This window comes from Hemitrygon akajei, chromosome 25, assembly GCF_048418815.1.
Source record: "Hemitrygon akajei chromosome 25, sHemAka1.3, whole genome shotgun sequence".
Lineage (NCBI taxonomy): Eukaryota > Metazoa > Chordata > Chondrichthyes > Myliobatiformes > Dasyatidae > Hemitrygon > Hemitrygon akajei.
Window position 1 is genome coordinate 28,142,301 of NC_133148.1, and position 20,928 is coordinate 28,163,228.

At 42.4% G+C, this 20,928-nt stretch overlaps 1 protein-coding gene across 6 annotated transcripts in view; it reads right to left on the minus strand.

Annotated features, from left to right (window-relative positions):
- Positions 1-20,928, minus strand: part of LOC140716481 (ryanodine receptor 1-like) — a 560,721-nt gene that overhangs the window by 415,270 nt on the left and 124,523 nt on the right. For all 6 annotated transcript variants that reach the window (XM_073029249.1, XM_073029247.1, XM_073029248.1 and 3 more), the window contains 7 exons: positions 14,326-14,518; positions 9,989-10,205; positions 8,775-8,879; positions 8,194-8,297; positions 8,025-8,108; positions 6,368-6,527; positions 3,423-3,570 (listed from right to left, as the gene is read on the minus strand). In XM_073029249.1, coding sequence (XP_072885350.1) covers positions 3,423-3,570; positions 6,368-6,527; positions 8,025-8,108; positions 8,194-8,297; positions 8,775-8,879; positions 9,989-10,205; positions 14,326-14,518 — 1,011 coding nt within the window. The remainder of the gene's footprint in view (positions 1-3,422; positions 3,571-6,367; positions 6,528-8,024; positions 8,109-8,193; positions 8,298-8,774; positions 8,880-9,988; positions 10,206-14,325; positions 14,519-20,928) is intronic.

Sequence of the window (20,928 nt, forward strand, 5' to 3'; positions counted from 1 at the left end):
TCTTCCACAGTGAGCGGTCGGGCACTGAGGAGTATGGTAGAACAGAGGGATCTGGGAATACAGATATATAATTCATTGAAAGTGATGTCACAAGTAGATAGAGTCATAAAGAAAGCTTTTAACATTTTAAAAGCTTTTAAAGAAAGATATCAATAAATTAGAGAGAGTGCAGAGACGATTTACTAGGATGTTACCTGGGTTTCAGCACTTAAGTTACAGAGAAAGGTTGAACAAGTTAGGTCTCTATTCATTGGAGCGTAGAAGGTTGAGGGGGGATTTGATCGAGGTATTTAAAATTTTGAGAGGGATAGATAGAGTTGACGTGAATAGGCTGTTTCCATTGAGAGTAGGGGAGATTCAAACGAGAGGACATGATTTGAGAGTTGGGGGCAAAAGTTTAAGGGAAACACGAGGGGGTATTTCTTTACTCAGAGAGTGATAGCTGTGTGGAATGAGCTTCCTGTAGAAGTAGTAGAGGCCAGTTCAGTTGTGTCATTTAAGGTAAAATTGGATAGGTATATGGACAGGAAAGGAGTGGAGGGTTATGGGCTGAGTGCAGGTAGGTGGGATTAGGTGAGATTAAGAGTTCGGCACGGACTAGGAGGGCCGAGATGGCCTATTTCCGTGCTGTGATTGTTATATATGTTATAACATATTGGCCTTCATAAATCAATGTACGGAGCACAGGAGTTGGGATGTTACTTTGAAATTGTAGAAGACATTGGTGAGGCCTAATTTGGAGCATTGTGTCCAGTTTTGGTCACCTACATACAAGAAAGATGAAAATAAGATTGGCAGAGAAAATTTACAACAATATTGTCGGGTCTTGAGAACCTGAGTTAAAGGGAAAGATTAAATAGGTTAAGATTTTATTCCCTAGTACATAGAAGATTGCGGGGAGACTTGATAGAGGTATACAGAATTGTGAGGGATATAGAAAGGGTAAATGTAAGCAGGCTTTTCCCCACTGAGGTTGGGTAAGACTAGAATTGGAGGTCATGGGTTAAGAATGAAAAGTGAAATGCTTAAAGGGAAGATGAGAGAGAACTTCTTCACTCAGAGAGCATGAAACTAGCTGCCAGCGGAAGTACTGGATACATTTGATGGGCCGAAGGGCCTATTACAGTGCTATAGTATTCTCAGACTCTATGCCTCTCCCACCTAGTCCAAGTGGTAGATCAAAAAAACTCATCTGGGAGAATGATGGCAGGAGAGTTGAAGGTGAGCTATACTTCTGGGAAACCACCTTCACAGTAGCCCCTTATTCAGATTCAGATTCAGTTTATTGTCATTTTAAAAACCACAAATGCAATGCAGTTAAAAAATGAGACAATGTTCCTCCAGAATGATATCAACAAAGCACATGACAAAATAGACTACACCAGAAAATCCACATAACATTTGGCAATCACCAATCCAGAGTCTGGAGAGGCTGCTGCGTATTAATATCGCGCTACCATCTTAGCACATTCCCCGGAAAGGAGCTCCAAATCCACCAGACAAAACAAGACCAAAAACTAAAGCTACAAGACCTGCACAAAACCACATAGTTACAACATATAGTTACAACAGTGCAAACAATACCATAATTTGATAAAAAACAGACCATGGGCATGGTAAAAATAGTCCAAAGATGTTAAAAGACTATAAGGTCGAAAGAAACCACCACACTGTTTCCACAAGTCCTCAGGGTCCCGATAGACTCGCCATCCCACGCCGGCAGCAGAAGGGAATACCCCCGCTATGGACTTTCACGGCGCCGCCCGACTCAGCCTCGCAAACGCAGCACACAGTGAAAGCTCCGTCGAACGCAGCCTCGCAGACACAGCACACACTGCAAGTGACCTGACCGCAGCGGACTCCGAGTCCGTCGAACCTCCGAGCCTCCGACCATCCCCTCCGGCACAGCTTCTCCGAGCACCATCCTCTGCCGAGTGTATTAAGACGCTCCCGCCAACGGCCACCAGCAACGTGACCCCGAGGACTGGGGGCCTGTTCTTCTCAGCAGAGACCCGGACCTCACAGCAACAGCAGCAACGAAGAGGGCCCTCCTGTAGATTTCCAGATGTTCCTCCCGTGCTCTGTGCTCCCACGTCCGTTTTTCATTAGATTAAGATTGCGCACGGCACCCCGCTTAACAAATAACAAATAACATATCAGCTCCGGAGTGGCCGCTGCAAGCTGCATCGCGCCGCCATCTTGATCTTCCTCCTCCTCCTCATGTACTGTGCCTCAGACAAAACAATCTTGCTCTCAAGTCCTCTGTCTTGATCTCCAGTGATTGAAAAGGATGCTGGGAAGGGATGGGTGTGGTCTCAAGCACCCACACTTCAGGCTTCTCCGGTGGCTACATTTTCTGGTACAAAGGAGGCCTCCCTGACTCTTCCAGGTGTTATGCCTGCTTTGGGTAGTTTGTCCAACCTAGCCTGTCAGGGCTTAGGCTTGTGGGATCACTAATTAATTTAAATAGCTTAAAAGCCTTTCTCTAGCACCATCCCAACTATTGACTGTCACTTACTGCATGTCCCTTTAATTTTGTTCCACATCTTCTTGGAGCACTTGGTTTCTCGTTGTTAAATTTATAGCATCTTCTCCAGTTAAGATGAATAAATAATTATTAGATATCTCAGACTTTTCTTTGCTCCCAATTATAAATTATCCTACCTCTAGAAACATAAACATAAAATTAAGCAACAGATAAATAAGATAGAGGCAGGACAGTTGTTACCACTAATAGGTGAGACTAGAACTAGGGGACATAGCCTCAAGATTCGGGGAAGTAGATTTAGGATGGAGGCGACTGTTTCTCCCATAGAGTGGTGAATCTATGGAATTCTCTGCCTAATGAAGTAGTGGAATATATTTAAGACAAGGTTGGATAGATTTTTGCATAGTTGGGGAATTAAGGGTTATGGGGGAAAGGCAGGTAGGTGGAGATCAGCCATGATCTTATTGAATGGCGGAGCAGGCTTGACGGGCCAGATGGCCGACTCCTGCTCCTATTTCTCAAGCTCTTATGTTCTCTGACCACATCATCCAGAGTTTCCATTAACACTGCAGTCACATTGTCCTATACTGTAGATGATCCAAGAATAAACGTAAATAACTTCCTAACCTAAGGGGTTTTGCTGCCTTCTTGACCAATATATCCAAGTACAGAGACACACAACTCTATCTTAGCATCTCACACACAAACTTCCTCAAGACACGAACAATTTCAACAGATGCAGCTGCTCACAGACTCACGGGTCGCCATCAGCTTCTGCATGCCGCAGCTACAACTCACAGCCTTCGCAGCTATCCTTTTCAGTACATTATTTTGTACATTTCTCTTGTCAAATCATTATTTATGCCAGATGGACTACAGTCCTGAAAAGCTTTTCTTTACGTTTACATACTGCCACTGATTTATGGTTACATACTGGTTTCTTGATCTGGTGGCTCAATGTTGTAGCCATAACCAATCAGTGTTCGGACAGCCTCACACAAACTGTTTCGATTTGTTTTCTTTGTACGCTCATCCAGGAGATTATATGGTACAAGGCGGGGATTTCTCTTATTCATTATGTCCTATAAACAGAAAAAGAAAGTTTCTGAAATTGAAGTCTATGATATCTAAATTTCAAACAGATTTATGCGTTAAACAACAAGAGGGGCTCTTAAGCACTGCAGTAGCTTAACATGCTTCATGCCCCAACCATAATGTTAATTCCCCTGTGGAATGAGGGTTTTGCTCGCAAGGCTTGCATTAATGGTCAATTCTAATTGCCTTTTAGAAGACCACATTCTTGAGCTGCTCGAGACCTTCTGAAGGACTGTTCAGTCATTCAACAAAAATCGGTCGGAAGTTATGACTGACCAATTCTTCAGTTTTACGAGAAGTGGTGCAGGATGTAAAGTTGTATAAATGTCAGTAAACATCTCCACTTCTAACCTTATTATGGCACGTCATTGGTGAGCCAGTTGAAAATGGTGTTAAGCAGGGATCAGTGCTGGGACCTCCGTTATTTGTGTCAGAACATCGAACATTATAGGCCCTTTGGCCCACAATATTGTGTTGATCTTTTAACCTACTCCAAGATCAATCTAATGCTTTCTTCCTGCATAGCCCTCCATTTTTCATCCATCCACTTGCCTATCTAAGAATCTCACAAAATGTTCCTAATGCCTCTAGCACCACCCTTGGCAGCATTTTCTACATATCCACCAATCTGCGTAAAAGACCTAACTTTGATATATTCCCTATACTTTCCTCCAATCAATTTAAGATCATGCCCTCTCATATTAGCCATTACTGCCCTGAGTAAAAGGTGCTGGCTGTCCACTCTAATGCCTCTTTATCATCTTATACCTCTCTATCAAATCCAGTTCTCCTCCTCCTTTCTAAAAAACCCTAAAAAAACCCTAACTCGCTCAACCTTTCCACATAAAAGATCCAGGCAGCATCCTAGTAAATCTCCTCTGCACCCTGTCCAAAGCTTCTACATCCTTCCTATAACGAGGTAACCAGAACTGAACGCAATGCACCAAGAATGATCTAACCAGTTTCATAGAGCTGCAACATTGTCTCATGGCTCTTGACTCAGTCCCCTGACTAATGAAAGCCAACACACCACACACCTTTTTAACAACCCTTTGAAGTTTGAGGGATCTATGGACATGGACCCCAAGATCCCCCTTTTCTCCATAATGTTAAGAATCCTGCTATTAAACCAGTATTCTGTCTTCAAATTTGACTTTTCAAAGTGGATCACTTCACACTCTTCTGGACTGAACTCCATCTGTCACTTCTCAGCCCAGCTCTGCGTCGTATCAATGTCCCATTTTAACTACAAAAGCCTTTTACACTATCCATGACACCAACAAACTTCATGTCACCCCCAAACTTACTAACCTGCCCTTCTATTTCCTCAGCCAAGACGTGTTTTCAAAAATCATGAAGAGCAGGGGTCCCTGCTGAACGCTACTAGTCATGGACCTCCAGGCGGAATATGCTCCATCTACTACTACCCTCTGCCCTCTGTGGGCAAGCTAATTTTGAATATCAGCAGCCAAGTTTCCCTGGATCCCGAACCTCCTGACTTTCTGAATGTTAAATGTCTTTGTAAAATCCATGTAAAGACCATCTACTACTCTACCTGCATCAATTTATTTTGTCACTTCCTCAAATAATTCAAGTGAGGCTTATGAGTTACAACCTACTCTTTCACAAAGCCATGCTGATTATCCCTAAACAGTCTATGCTTCTCCAAATGCTCAGAATTCCTGTCTCTAAATATCTTCTCCAATAGTCTACCCACCAATGACTCACTGTCCCATAATTCTTATTATTATCCCCATAACTTTTCTTGAACCAAAGCATACAATTTGCTAGCCTCCAGTCTTTTAGTACTGCTTCTGTGGCCAGGCAGGGTACCAAGATCACTGCCAAAGGCATAGCAATCTCCTCTCTTGCTTTCCATAGTAAGCTGGGCTATATCCCATCCAATCCTGAGGACTTATCTATCCTTTTTCAGAAGTCCCAGCACATTCTCGTCCTCTTAGCCTGTTTTATGCTGTCCTCACATTCATCAAAATTCCTCTGATTGGTGAATACCTAAGTACAGTATACATTAAGGAGCTCCTTATGTCCTCCATGTCCAGACATATTTCCCCTTTTATCCTGATTGAGCCAAGTTATTTTTTTGTGTACACAGAGTGGAAGGTGCCTCTAATACTTAGTCGGGGAAGTGGGGGAAGTAGACATAACTGTGCTGTTAGAAGCTTTAAGAACAGAATGAAGGTAGATGGATCAGGAAGGAGGGTTTAATTTGGAACTATACTCGGAACTGTGTTGGCGTGTGGCCTGGTGGCTAAGGCATTGGTCTAGTGATCTGAAGGTCACTGGTTCGAGCCTCAGCTGAGGCAGCGTGTTTGTGTCCTTGAGCAAGGCACTTAACCACACATTGCTCTGCGACGACACCAGTGCCAAGCTGCTTGGGTCCTAGTGCTCTTCCCTTGGACAATATCGGTGGCGTGGAGAGGTGAAGGCTTGCAGTTTGGGCAACTGCCGGTCTCCCATACAACCCTGCCCAGGCCTGCACCCGGGAAACCATCCAAGGCGCAAATCCATGGTCTCTCGAGACCGACGGATGCCTAAAAAATACTCGGAACAGATGTCATGGGCCAAAGGGCCTGGTTGTTCTATATTCATATTAATACAATAAAATAAAAACCAATTTGGATAACTATACATGGCATCCTGGAGGGGTACAAAAATTAAAATATGAGAATACATCTGGAGTACATTGGAAACAATCATCTATAATGTTTATCCATGCACTCTCAAATCCCGAGTATAAATTGAGGTCCCTTTTCAGCTCCTTACCTGCAAAATGCTGTATGTCCACCCCTGTCGGATGCGGTCTCTCGCCCAGACATTGTGACCATTTTCAGCCAGTTTGTCCACCAAAGTATTCTGAGCTGGAGTGAGCTTTACATGAGAGAGGTCAAGTGGAGCAGGTTTATACCCACTTGCCATGAGGTACCTGTGACAGAAGGGTGTCAGAATTCACATTAAAGAAACTGAACTCGAGCAAAAGTCTGGTCCAGTTGGCAATTAAAAAAAAAGAACAAAGACACATAAAGCTGTAAAATACAGAACTGCAGAAAATGCTGAGCAAGTCACACTGGAGAGAGGAGACTGAGAAAATACTACAGAAAGGGGAGTGTGTGGGCGATGGGCAGGTACAGTAGTAAATGAAAGCAGGAAATGTTGGTTAAATAAACTGAGTAACAACATAAATTAATTGGTAATGAGTTAATGGTTGGACTCAGAAGTGGTAAGTAACTCTGGTAGAATAACTACTGTTTAGAATATAAAAAGGGGTTGTAGTTAAGAACGTAGGATTTAGAACAGTACAGCACAGGAACAGGCCATTCGGCCCACAATGTTGAGCTGAACCAGCTAAAAAGTAAATCAAAAACACCAAAACACTAATCCCTCCTACCCACACCATGTCCATATACCCCATCTTCCTTACATTCACATGCATATCTAAATGTCTCTTACAAGCTTCCAATGCCTTTGTCTCTACCACCACACCAGGCAGCACATTCCAGGCACTCACCACTCTCCGAGAGAAAAAAAAACTTAACCTTCACATACCCTTGAACCTACCCCCCTCTACCTCCTTTCACCTTCAATGCATGCCCTCTGGTATTAGACATTTCAACCCTGGGAAACAGGTACTCTCTGTCCACTCTATCTCTGCTTCTCCTAACCTCTCACAAACTTCTTTCAGATCTCGCTGCTCAGCCTCCTGACGCTCTAGAGAAAACAACCCAAGTTTACCCAGCCTCTAGTGATAGCACATGCCCTCTAAATCAGGCAGTATCCTGGTAAACCTCTTCTGCACCCTCTCCAAAGCGCTCCACATCCTCCCTATAGTGGGGTGACCAAATCCGTATGTACTCATAAGCTAAGACATCATAAAGGCTAACCCACTGGAGGCAACCACTAGCTAGGGCCAGGTGTTATACAGCTGAATGTGACATGAGGAAATTTCCACAAGTAATAATCCTTAATGGAGCTGAACCTCAGCAATAAGGAAGCATTTAATTTTAAACAGGTCTACTATATTGGAGTTAATGCCTTGATGAACTGTGAGCACATTTTGCTGCTCCATGTTTTATTCAACCTATTTCTCCGGGAGAAGGTTCAAGAGCATGAAGATTCGTACAGCCAGATTTGGGAACAGCTTCTTTCCAACTGTGATAAGACTGCTGAACGGATCCTGACCCAGATCTGGGCCGTACCTTCCAAATATCCAGACCTGACTTGCACTACCTTACTTTCCCTTTTCTATTTGCTATTTATGATTTAGAATTTAAATTTTTATTATATTTAATTCGATTTGTACTTCAGGGAGCGCAAAGCGCAGGATCAAATATCGCTGTGATGATTGTACGCTCTAGTATCAATTGTTGGTGGTGACAATAAAGTAATTTATAAACATTCAACAGTTAAAAAATCCGGAACATACGGCTTAGCCAGTTTGATTTTCTTTAGATTTTCTTCTGCCTTTTCATCAGCCATTCCAACGTGACAGCCCAAAGCCAGAAGGGTTCTGAGGAGAAATGTTCAGAAAATGTGTTATTCGCTATCCGTAAAGCAAATAATAGATTTCTCCATTCGAGCCCCATGACACTCACTTCAGAGTTTCACCGGACATCTGTAGGTTGTAGTTTCTCTCCGGTTCAGGCAGCCTATGAAACTCCACGAGACAAGGATGCAGTTTCTTGTTGTCGTCCCGGATCTAAAGGTAAAACCAAAGAGTCAGAGAGTCATAGAGCACAGAAACGGGTCCTTGCATTCTCCGACTCCGTACCAAATGTCAGCTGGTCACACTGACTCGTTTTGGTATCCCAGCATTTCCATCGACTACCACTCACCTCTACACCAGGGTCATAGTCGTCAATGAACCTACCAACCTGAATCTCTTTGGGATGTGGAAGGGAACTGGAGAACCCAGAAAAAAAATCCACACTGTCACACGGAGAACATGCAAACGTCACACAGACAACACTGGAGGTCAGGGTTGAATCTAGGCTTCTGGCACTGTGAAGCTGTTTCTCTACTACCTGCATTAACGTGCGACCCCTATAATATTATTTGCAAGCATAATTTCTCTATTTAAATGGTCCTCGTGTTTATCGTCCTCAGTTCACTCAGCATTAACTTCTTTCATTACATAACAAGATCATGAGCAAACGTAATTAAAAAATATTCTTACTGTGCCATACGTCCAGCCTAACTCGATCTTCGTTATAGCCCAAAGTTCATGGATGTTTTCTGCTAACTTCTCTCGTATCCGTTCCAGATGAGGTGGTAGAACAATCTAGATAATAAAAATCAACTTTCTAAAGTGACGCTAGGCACAGGAGTATCTGTACATAAGGTGACTGACAGGAAATGATGAAGTAGTGGTGGTTGGAGGTGTGGAGGGGTGGGTTAGTGGTGGAGGGGTGTAAACCATACCATTTCAAGTATCATTAACACTTAAAATCATAATGCCTTAGTATCTGCTGTGTTGTCAAACATTTAGGGAACTCCATGTCACCATCTTGAAATGACATCAAAAGACGGTAATTATGGGCTTTCTAAACCCAGCAGGCAAAAGCAAAACAGAAATTTAAAAATACTCTAAACATAGAAATAATGGGCAGATTTCTCCATAGGTCCTTAGCTAACAAAAGAATAGGCTCAGGGATCCACAAACTAAACCATAAACAAGGAAAGAAGTATATTTAAGACCTATTGTGAAAAATAACATGCTGGTATTTATTTTATTTATTTATTTATTTATGCACACTTCATTTCATATCTATACTTAAGCCTCTAAGTTTAATTTTCATATAATTCTTTACTTTTATAATTGTTGAATGTTATTTTGTTGCTTGTCGTGCCCTGACCAACACGCCATGACAAATTTCTAACAAAATGTAGATGTACATGGCGAATAAAGTTGATCCCCAATCCCTGGGATTACAGGTTTACATAATCAGACCTGAAACACCAATGATCCCTTCCCCCTTGCGTCAGGTGAGGCATTAGCCCACCGAGTACCTCCAGCAGGTTGCTTCTAGGGGGTTATAAAAGATTGACAAGAATTTTGATTCTGGGTAACAAGTTATTAGTGCACAAAGAGCAAAGAGGATGGTTGAGGAAGGATTATTATAAACCAGATTGAACTATTCATTAGCTGCACACATCTGACCTCCCATTCTGTTGCCAGACTCAATATCAAGTCCAAGGGCATTCCATAATGACCTGAGCTGACACGCTTCATATTGGCTCCTCAGCTAGTTCATTGACTATCATTCAGGAGATACCGTAACCGAATGTCTGTAATTATCAGAGACCTATAGAAATATAGGTCTCTGTAAATGTTTGCAAATAAAGAAAAGTCAAAACTAAACGGAATCCACTTAAACAGTAAACAGTTACCTGTGCTGTATCCACAGGAGATGGTGCAAATGCAGTATGTGACAATGATTGTGTAGGGCCCAGGAGGTTTCGAGTGTCATCAAAATCATGCTTATATTCTTTGATTGGCTCTATTCTCATTCTTTCCTTTGGCAGTAGAGCTTCATAACAAGGGGAGTAACCAGGTGGAGGCATGAACTTGAATTCACCATGCCTTCCGCCCAGTAAAAATCGAACCCTGCACGCAAACAATGACATAAAAATCATTTAAAATCAGTAAGAAACAACTACTGAAATTTATTGCTACAGATTGTGTTGAAATAAACCACCAAAACTCACAGCAATAAACTGTTGTTTATCCGACACTGCCATCTAGCCTACGTGATGAATCAAAACACTCTTTGGTTGGAGCACCATGTCAGGAGAGATGGGGGTGAACCGTGTCTCTACAAAAAGTACACAGCATCCCCTCATGCCCCTCAGATAAATCAACCTTGATCTTAGGTCTTAAACACAAGACTCTAGATGCTGGAAATCCAGAGCAACACACAATCCCGTCGCTGTCTGTAAGAAGGTTTGCACGTTCGCCCCCAATACGCTGTGGGTTTCCTCCAGGCTCTCTGGTTTCCTCCCACAGTCCAAAGGCGTATCGGTCGGTAGGTTAATTGGCCATTGTGAATTGTCTCTCAATTAGGCTAGGATTAAATTGGGGGATTACTGGGTGACACGGCTTGAAGGGCCATCTCCGTGCTATATCTCAATAAATAGATAAGTAAAATGCAAAATGCTGGAGGAACTCGGCAGATCAGGCAGTTATCTATGGAAATAAATAAACAGTTGATGTTTAAGACCATTCATCAGGACCCGATGTAGGGTCTTGGCCTAAAACATCAACTCCTTGTTGATTTCCATAGATGCTGCCTGACCTGCTGAGTTCCTTTAGCATTTTGCGGGTGTGGACCTCAAGTCTTCGGTCTAGTTCTCCAGTGACTACACATTGGCCAACAGGATGACAAGAAAGTGGGAGGGGGTGTGGGCGTCCCAAGCCCCCAATTCTTCAGTCTTTCCCGAAATCCACTCAAGTGACATGTTTTCTGACAGGTTGGTGGTTTCCAAGGATTGTGCTTACCTTCTAGCTGGTCTGTTCTGCTCTCAGGCTTGTAGGATTGATAGGTTCATTTAAATGACTTAAAAGCACATTATTTACTACATTAATTCCTGATGCAGTTTGCAGTTTTCACTTTCAAAGGCAATGAAAATAACAGCAAGATCTGCTCATCCTCTGGGTATCCAAAGTAACATGGGATGCAGGCACTAAGGCTTTGCACAAGAATTAGTTGATGTTTCCATGCTGAATGCTGTGATTTTATAAATTTTATTTGGTACTTTTATTTTTCTGGCTTCTGTGACCAAGTTGATCAGGAACTGCAGGAAAGCAAGTTGAGGTTGGTTGGAATGGAAGTAGGATTTGTGTACTAGTGATCTAGTTGCATGCGAGGGCTCTCTAGTTTCCTCCTTTTCTCATCCAGCTCCACACCCGTTTATCACTGGTTTAGTATAAGGATTGCACCCACACAGGCAAGGATATGTGATAATTGTCGACACTATTCTGCAGAAGAACATAAGGCTTATCCAGTGCGGTCCCTGCAATAACCTACTCCATCATTATGTGTGGTAATTTAACCCTTGCTTTTTGCCTATTTACAAATTGTACACTGGTATGACCACTTCACCAACTTTTAACTCTTTTCATTCAATACAATCTTTTAGTTTGCCTTGGTGGTTCAAAGATAGTGACACAGTTCGCTGAAAACCTGCAAATGCTACCATCTCCGCTGCAGAAAATGGTGAATATAATCCAGTCCATCACAGCCAAAGCCCTCCTCAACCACTGAGTGCACTTACATGGAATGCTGCCACAAGAAAGTAGCATCCATCATCAAAGATCCCCACCTCTAGGCCATGGTCTTTTCACACTACTCCCATCAGGTAGGAGGTACAGAAGCCCTTTGGTCCCACACCACCAGGTTTAGCAACATTTATCAGTCCACAACTATCAGGCTCCTGAACTGGCATGGATAATTTCATTAGCAAACACGAGGAAATCTGCAGACGTCCTGATGAAAGGTCTCGGCCCGCAACGTCGACAGTGCTTCTCCCTATAGATGCTGCCTGGCCTGCTGTGTTCCACCAGCATCTTGTGTGTGTTGGGTAATTTCATTCACCACTACTCTACAAACAACAAACTCACTTTCAAGGACTCTTCACAACTCATGCACTCGATTGTTTTTATTTGCACAACTTGTCTTTCTTTGCTCATTCATTGTCCGTCAGTCTTTATTTATTTAGAGTTCTTCAAAAAAAATTGTTGCATTTCTTTTTACCCTGTAAATGCTGCAAGAAATAAATCTCACTAGTATATATTAACATACACATACTTCAGCAAATTCACTTTGAACTTTTGAACTCCAAAAGAACTAGGAAGTTACTAACTACAGCATCACTTTGTTCCAGGTTACGGGCACAGCAGGAGAAGGTGGCAGATTTCTGTGAAACATTCTTGCTGAGAAGCCGTTTTCCCTTTTCCAGCAGGTTTCTCTGCTCTGCATGCCCATTTGCACATTTTCCTAGGCTTAGGGATGGGGATATTTCATTCTGCAATATTCCTACTCTACATATTTCTGGAGAGCACTGGCTAAGCACATCTTCATATTTTCATCAACGTGACACAGGCATGACTCAGGCCACAAAGGTGACAAGTTTCAGAGTGATTCAGCTTCCATCAAGTCTCAAGAATCATGATACATATCTTAGTTATCAGCCATGAAATAATAAAAAGAGCAGCTCATTAATTTCTCAGCAAAAAACATAACTTTTAAAATAATTTCAGGGCAATGAATAGGCAATTTTAATTTTCCGGAATGACTTGTATTAAGCTCAAAATGACAGTTTTACCCACACACTTACGTTCATCTGATCTGATAACTTTCTATCTTAGAATCGTCAAAATTTAGGTGACAGTTTCAAACCAGAGTTTTCTTTTATAACATGGAATATCACAGCACAGTACAGACCATTCGATCTTGGTCCGACCTTTTAACGTACGTCAAGATCATCTAACCCTTCCCTCCCACATAGTCCTCTATTTTTCTGTCATCCATGTGTCTACCTAAGAGATTTTTCAAATGTCTCTAGTGCATCTGCCTAAATGTTCCTAAAGTTTCTTGCTTAAAAGTGACTTTCAAGCAAGTAGACAATTTCCTAATCAAACATTCTAAATGAGTTTGCAGCAGTAAAATTAATCACGTTCCAATCTGTGACACGAAAAATGTTTCTTTTATTTCATGTGACCTTCTGAAAGCCATTGCAGTTTTTAGATCACAACAGAAAAGATGGCGGCGCAACGTAGCAGCTTGCAGCGGCCACTCCGGAGCTGATATCTGTTATTTGTTAAGCGGGGTGCTGTGCTCAATCCTAATCTGATAAAAAATAGATATGGGAGCACGGGGGGGACATCTGGAAATCTCCAGGAAGGCCCTCTTCGTTGCTGCTGATGCTGTGAGATCTGGGTCTCTGCTGAGAAGAACAGGCCCCCAGTCCTCGGGGTCGCGTTGCCAGAGGCCGTTGGCGGGGGTGTCTTAATATGCTCGGAGAAGCTGTGCCGGGGGGGGGGATGGTCGGAGGCTCAGAGGTTTGATGGACTCAGAGTTTTCACCGTGTGCTGTGTCTGCGAGGCTGGGTTTGACGGAGCTTTCATTGTGTGCTGCGTCTACGAGACTGAGTTCGGCGGTGCCGTGGAAGTCCATAGCGGAGGTATTCCCTTCTGCTGCCTGCGTGGGATGACGAGTCTATCGGGACCCTGAGGACTTGTGGAAACTGTGTGGTGATTTCTTTCGAACTTATGGTCTTTTAACGTCTTTGGACTACTTTTACTGTGCCCATGGTCTGATTTTTAAAATCAATTATGCTATTGTTTCCACTGTTGTAACTATGTGGTTTTGTGTAGGTCTTGTAGCTTTAAGTTTTTGGTTTGTTGGGTGGTAGAGTTGGTCTCCTGACTTGGTATGCCTGGGTAGTCATGTTTTGTCTGATGGGTTTGTAGTTCCTTTCTGGGGAACGCGCTGAGATGGTAGCGCAATATTAACACACAGCACCCTCTCCGGACTCTGGATTGGGGATTGCCGAACGTTATGTGGATTTTCTGGTGTAGTCTGTTTTGTCGTGTGCTTTTGTGATATCATTCTGGAGGAACGTTGTCTCATTTTTTAAACTGCATTGCATTTGTGGTTTCTAAATGACAATAAACTGAATCTGAAAATTATTTATTAGACAAACAAGTACTTATTTAAAGAGCTCACCTGATTCCTGCTGAAAAGCTAACCACAGGGAAAAAGAGGCCGTCCAGATTGAAGTTCTCAAACATGCCTTGCACTGGATGACCGTTAATCCGGAAAGAGATACTTGGCACACTCAAATCAAGGCAGGAGCTAATAACATCATCGGCAGCAAGCATGTGTGCGTCCGGTGAAGCAACCGCCTTCACCACGTGGCCTGTGCACACAAAACGGAAGGAGCTGTCTTTATAAAATATTCTACTAACATTCCTCCACACAGCTTTAATTCATTTTCAGTTTCTGATGTAGCTTAGAATATAAATTAATATTATTTCTACCTGGCACTGTCCAGAAGCAGATAGTTGTAACAGGGAACTTATATGAATTTGTCTTATGACTATTATACCCTTGGTTTGCTATTATCAATGTGCGTTGTTCATTTTAATGACCTAAAAACAGAACTTAGATTCTAAGATTATGATTTAAAATATACAGAATTTACAAGAAACCTTTCACAATGAAGGTGGTGAATCCTGTGTGAAAATTAGTAATTGGCTGATTCTTGTCGTATGTAGCAAGATACAGTGAAAAGTTTTCATCTGCATGCCATCTAGACACATTATTCTATGTACAAGTTCATCAAGGTGTTACAAAGGAAAACAAAAACGTGAAAGAAGTGTTACAGTTACATACAAAATGCTGGAGGAACTCAAGCAACATCTATGGAAATAGTGAGCATTTCGGGCTGAGACCCTTCCTCAGGACTGGAAAAGGAGGGGGAAGACACCAGGATAAAAAAGGTGGGGGGAGGGGAAGGAGGATAGCTAGAGGGCGCTAGGTGAACCCAGGCAGATGGGACAGGTGAAGGGCTGGAGAGGAAGGAATCTAATAAGAATAGGAGAGGAGAGTGGAGGAAGGAAGAGTGGCACCAGGGGAGGTGATAGGCCGGTTAGAGGCCAGAGTGGGGAATAGAAGAACATACAACATAGAACATTGAAATCTATAGCTTATTACAGGCCTTTCTTCCCACAATGTTGTGTTGACCATGTAACCTACTTCTAGAAACTGCCTAGAATTTCCCTACCGCATAGCCCTCTATTTTTCTAAGCTCTGTGGACCTAAGAGTCTCTTAAAAGACATGTCAAGTCAAGTCAACTTTTATTGACTACAGACCCTATTGCAACTGCCTCTACTACCGTCGTTGGCAGTGCATTCCACACTTCCACCACTCTCTGTGTGAAAAACTTACCTCTGACATTCCCCCTGTACCTACTTCCAAGCACCTTAAAATTATACCCTCTCGTGTTAACCATTTCAGCCCTGGGAAAAAGCCTCTGGCTATCCACATGATCAATGCCTCTCATCATCTTGTACACCTCTATCAGGTCACCTCTCATTCTCCATCACTCCAAGTAAAAAGAGATAAAGTTCACTCAACCTATTCTCATAAGGCACGCTCTCCAATCCAGGCAACATCCTTGTTGCCTCTTCTGCACTCTCTCTATAGTATCCACATCCTTCCTGTAATGAAGTGACCAGAAATGAACACAGTACCGTACTCCCAAGTGAGGTAGGGGGGAGGGAATTTTTTTTACCGCAAGGAGAAATCTATATTCACGCTGTCAGGTTGGAGGCTCTCCACACAGAATAAGATCAGTGCAGGTAGGCAAAGTGCGGGGTCCATATTATGGTAGACCAAGAGAGCAAGGATTAATTTTTATTGTGTGAGAGGTATGACTTAAAGGAACATACCTGGGATATAGCTATTGTATTTTATAAAGCAGAGAATGCTTTCTCTGAATTTTATGTATTAAAATGCCTAACATCTCTAAAGCATTGCATGGTAAAACAGGTCAATTCATTCTACTGAAGGATTCAGTTCAATTATAAAAGCTTTCGAATTTTATTGTCTTTATTAAGTAACTCCACTCTTTTGTCATCTACAAACTGATAATCTTCCACCTCAGGGCTCCCACCTCTCAAGCACTTTTTTCTCCAGTTTTCTTTCACTGAACATTCCATCTTCAGTTTAATTTGTTTTATACATTTAAAAAAAAAACATGCAATTGCTGAAGACAGAAGACAAATGCATAAGTGTCAGTCCTTTGTATCTCAGTCAAATGGCATTGCTTCAATGAACAGTGATTTGGTAACACACAAAAGGCTGGAGGAACTCAGCAGGTCAGGCAGCATTTTTAGAGAGGAATAAAGAGTCTACGTTAAAGCCTGAGACTCTTCATCAGCTTTTATTCCTCTCCATAGGTGCTACCTTACCGGCAGAGCGCCTTCAGAATTGTGTGTGTGTTACCCTGGCTTTCTAGCATCTGTAGAATCTGGTTTACAGTGATTTGATAATTTGCATCCAAAACTGGCTTGGTCAGACTGGCAAGGGTAGTAGGAGATGGGTATTTTTCTGACTGAAGGTCTGCAACCATGGCATTCGGCAAAAATCAAGTGCTGGAACCTCCGCTGTTCATACCATTAATGATCTGAACGAAAATATATATAATTTGAGTCGTACGCTTGCAGACAACATGAAAACTGGTGGATTTACGCACAGCAAGGTAAGTTGTCAAAAGATACAGAAGGATATACATAGGTCGAGTGTAAATTTGGGCAGATAAATGACAGATCAGGCTTTCTTCTTGCTGCTGCCGTCAGAAAGATGGTAGAGGAATCTCAGGACTCACACCACCAGGTTCAGCAACAGTTATTACCCCTCATCCATCAGGCTCTTGAACCAAAAGAGATAATTTTACTTAACTTCACTTGATCCATCATTGAACTGTTCCCACAAGCTATGGACTCACTTTCAAGGACTCTTCACCTCATGTTCTCGATATTTATTGATTATTTATTTAGTTATTTATTAATTATTCCTTTCTTTCTGTATTTGCAGTTTCTTGTCTTTTGCACACTGGTTGAACACCCAAGTTGGTGTAGTCTTTCATTGATTCTATTACGGATTTATTGAGTGCACCCGCAAGAAAATGAATCTCAGGGTTGTATATGGTGACACTTATAAACTTTGATAATATATTCACTTTGAACTTTGAGAGAGTTCAATCTGAACACCAGATGTTATACTTTGAAGGTCAAGTGCAGGAAGAAAAACTACAGTGAATGGCTGAATCCTGAGGAGGACTGATGTGCAGAGGGATCATGAGATGCAAGTCCACAGCTCCATTAAAGTGGGAACACAAGTGGATAGGATGGAAAGGCGTCCTAAATCATATACTGTATGCCTTCATTGGTCAAGGCATTGGACATTAAAATTGGCAAGTTGTATTACAGCTATATAAAACTTTGGTTCAGAAGTATCATGTGCAGTTCTGGTTGCCACATCTGAGGAAGACTTTGGAGACTTTGGAGAGAATGCCAAAGAATTCACCAGGATGTTGCCTAAATTGGAATGGATCAGCTATAAGGAGAGATTGTATAACCCTGGATTGTTTTTGTTTGTGCATCAGTGGTGAGGGGTGGCTTAACAGATGCACATTAAAATTATAAGAGTATATAATTGTTCAGTTTAAACCGTCAAATACTAAAGGGCATTGGTTTATGGGGGTGGCAGAGTGGAGATACACCTCTACAATAAGAAGTGTAAAGGTGCTCCTTCCCTCCGCTAGCCTGCAGTCACCCTTGGGTAAAGTGTAGAACCTGCTTATCCCCCTCTCCCCTATCAGGGTCATGTGAAGCCATGAGAGCAGGTGGTGGATGGTCATGTGAACAACTGGCGCAGAGCACAAATCCTGGTTATGTGACCACTGACACCAGGCAGACTGTCTCTGAAGAGTATTGATAATGGCTGGGAGTCACCCGTCTTGTAAAGACACTGCCCAGAAGCAGGTAAAGGCAAAACACTTCTGTAGAAAAAAAATTGCCAAGAGCAATCATGGAAAGACCGTGATTGCCCATGTCATTCAACATGATACATAATGAACGGACGGACGATAGGTTTAAGGTGAGTGAGGATTTACAAGGCAAGTTTTTTTTTACATACACGGAACAGTAAGTGCCTGGAATGCACTGCCAGGGAAGGTGGTAGGAGGAGATATGCATGAGGCACAGAGACAGACACATGAATAGAGGGGTAGTGACAATGAGCAAGCAGATGGGTTCACTTTAATTTGGTATCAAATTAACTTGGCTGAGTGGTGTAATAACAACCACCCCTCACTCAATGTCAATAAGACCAAGGAACTGCTTGGGGACTTCAGGAGAGGGAAACCAGAAGTCCATGAGCCAGTAATCATCGGAGGATCAGAGGTGGAGAGGGTCAGCAACTGAGTCCTGCCGAAGGGTTTCGGCCCAAAATGTTGGCTGTACTCTTTTCCATAGATGCTGCCTGGCCTGCTGAGTTCCTGCAGCATTTTGTGTGTGTTGCTCAGTAACTTTAAATTCCCCTGTGTCACTATGTCAGAGGACCTGTCCTGGACCCATCATATAAATATAATTGCGAAGAAAGCACGACAGTGCCTCTACTTCCTCAGGAGTCTGCGGAGTTCCAGCATGTCATCGAAAACCTGGGCAAACTTCTATCGATGTGTGGTGGAAAGTGTGCTGACTGGCTGCATTACGGCCTGGTACGGGAACACCAATCCCTTTGGGCGGAAAATCCTACAAAAGGTAGTGGATTCAGCTCAGTACAGTACGGGTAAAGCCCTCCCAACCAATGAGCGTATCAACATGAAACATTGCTGTAGAAAAGCAGCCTCCATCATTGAAGATCCTCACCACCCAGACCAGGCTCTTTTCTCACAGCTGCCATCAGGCAGAAGGTACAGGTGCCTCAGGACTCACATCACCAGGATCAAGAACAGTTACTACCCCTCAACCATCAGGCTCCTGAACACAAGGGGATAGCTACACTCACTTAAAGAGTCTTTTACATTGTTATTTTATGCTCGTTATTCATTGCTATTTATTTATACCTTCTTTTGCACAGTTTTTTTACAGTTTAAAGTTCCTGATGCTTACAGTTTATAGAGCCTGTTTACAGTTACTGTTCTACAGATTTGCTAAGTATGCCTGCAAAAAAAAGAACCTCAGGGCTGTATGTGGTGACATGTATGTACTCTGTTAATAACTTTTACTTTGAACTTTTGAATCATGGTCGACACAGATGCGTTGGGCCAAAAGGCCTGCTCCTGTGTCGTACTTTTCTATGATTCTATCATTCAAATGTCAGAAGTAACTTGGACAAGGGAGATTCTGACCTGAGCCAGACTCTGTTCTATGCCACATGCATTTTATACGGGGATCAATAGATCACAGATCTAAAAATATTCCCTCTGATATTGTATACCATCCAATTATTGCATCACCCAGGCTGACTCAGCTTGGGTTGGAATCTTAGTTAGGTGCCGCTACTCTCTGAAGTGTAGTCTTGCAAAAGTCACATTACTGCGTCCGTACAGAAACATAAGGCTTAATATTTCAGCAATAAGTATTGGTGTATACATGAAATACTAAAACTGATTTTCTCTCCAATTCCATCAATCACATTTCCAAAGCTTCAGATTTCAGTAACCAAAAGAAATAAATTTAATCTAAAAGTGATGAAAAAGCATCACAAATTTAAAAAAGTAAGAAAAAACTGAACAAACTCTGTCCCTAGAGTAACTAATCCTCACTGTTCACTCATCGGTATAAGATAGTATTACGTCCTTTGCTAATACCGGTTTAGGAGTCACAGATGTCAAAGACAATGACAAATCGACATGTTCAGACAGTCTCGGAGCTACATTCGGTTCACTCCTGACAACTTTCTGTAAGCCTATAAGCTATTTTCCCATAAATTGTAAGTGAATAATTTTGATGAAGGCATGCACATTTATTTATTGTCTTCCCTGTGTAATTACAATCATACAGAATCAGAGTATCTCACATCCAAAGGCTTGCTTATGATGCCCTAAAGTATGATAGGACATTAAACAGTACAACACAAAAATACTTGCTTTGCAAATCTCCTTTAAACTTCACCCCTTTCACCTCAAGTCCATGCCTTCTAGTATTTGACATTTCTACCCTGTGAAAAAGCCTCTGACTACCTGCCCTATCTATGCCTCTTACAATTGATCTATCAGGTCACCTCTCAGCCTCCAATGCTCCACTGAAAACAATGCCCAACCCTTTCTTATAGTGAATATGCTCTAATCCAGGCAATAAACAAGTGAGTTTCTTTTACACCAAGACCAAGGAGATGGTGGTGGACTTTAGGAGATCTAGGCCTCATATGGAGCCAGTGATCATTAATGGAGAATGTGTGGAGCAGGTTAAGACCTACAAGTATCTGGGAGTACAGTTAGACGAGAAGCTTGACTGGACTGCCAACACAGATGCCTTGTGCAGGAAGGCACAGAGTCGAATGTACTTCCTAAGAAGGTTGGCGTCATTCAATGTCTGTAGTGAGATGCTGAAGATGTTCTATAGGTCAGTTGTGGAGAGCGCCCTCTTCTTTGTGGTGGCGTGTTGGGGAGGAAGCATTAAGAAGAGGGACGCCTCACGTCTTAATAAGCTGGTAAGGAAGGCGGGCTCTGTCGTGGGCAAAGTACTGGAGAGTTTAACATCGGTAGCTGAGCGAAGGGCGCTGAGTAGGCTACGGTCAATTATGGATAACTCTGA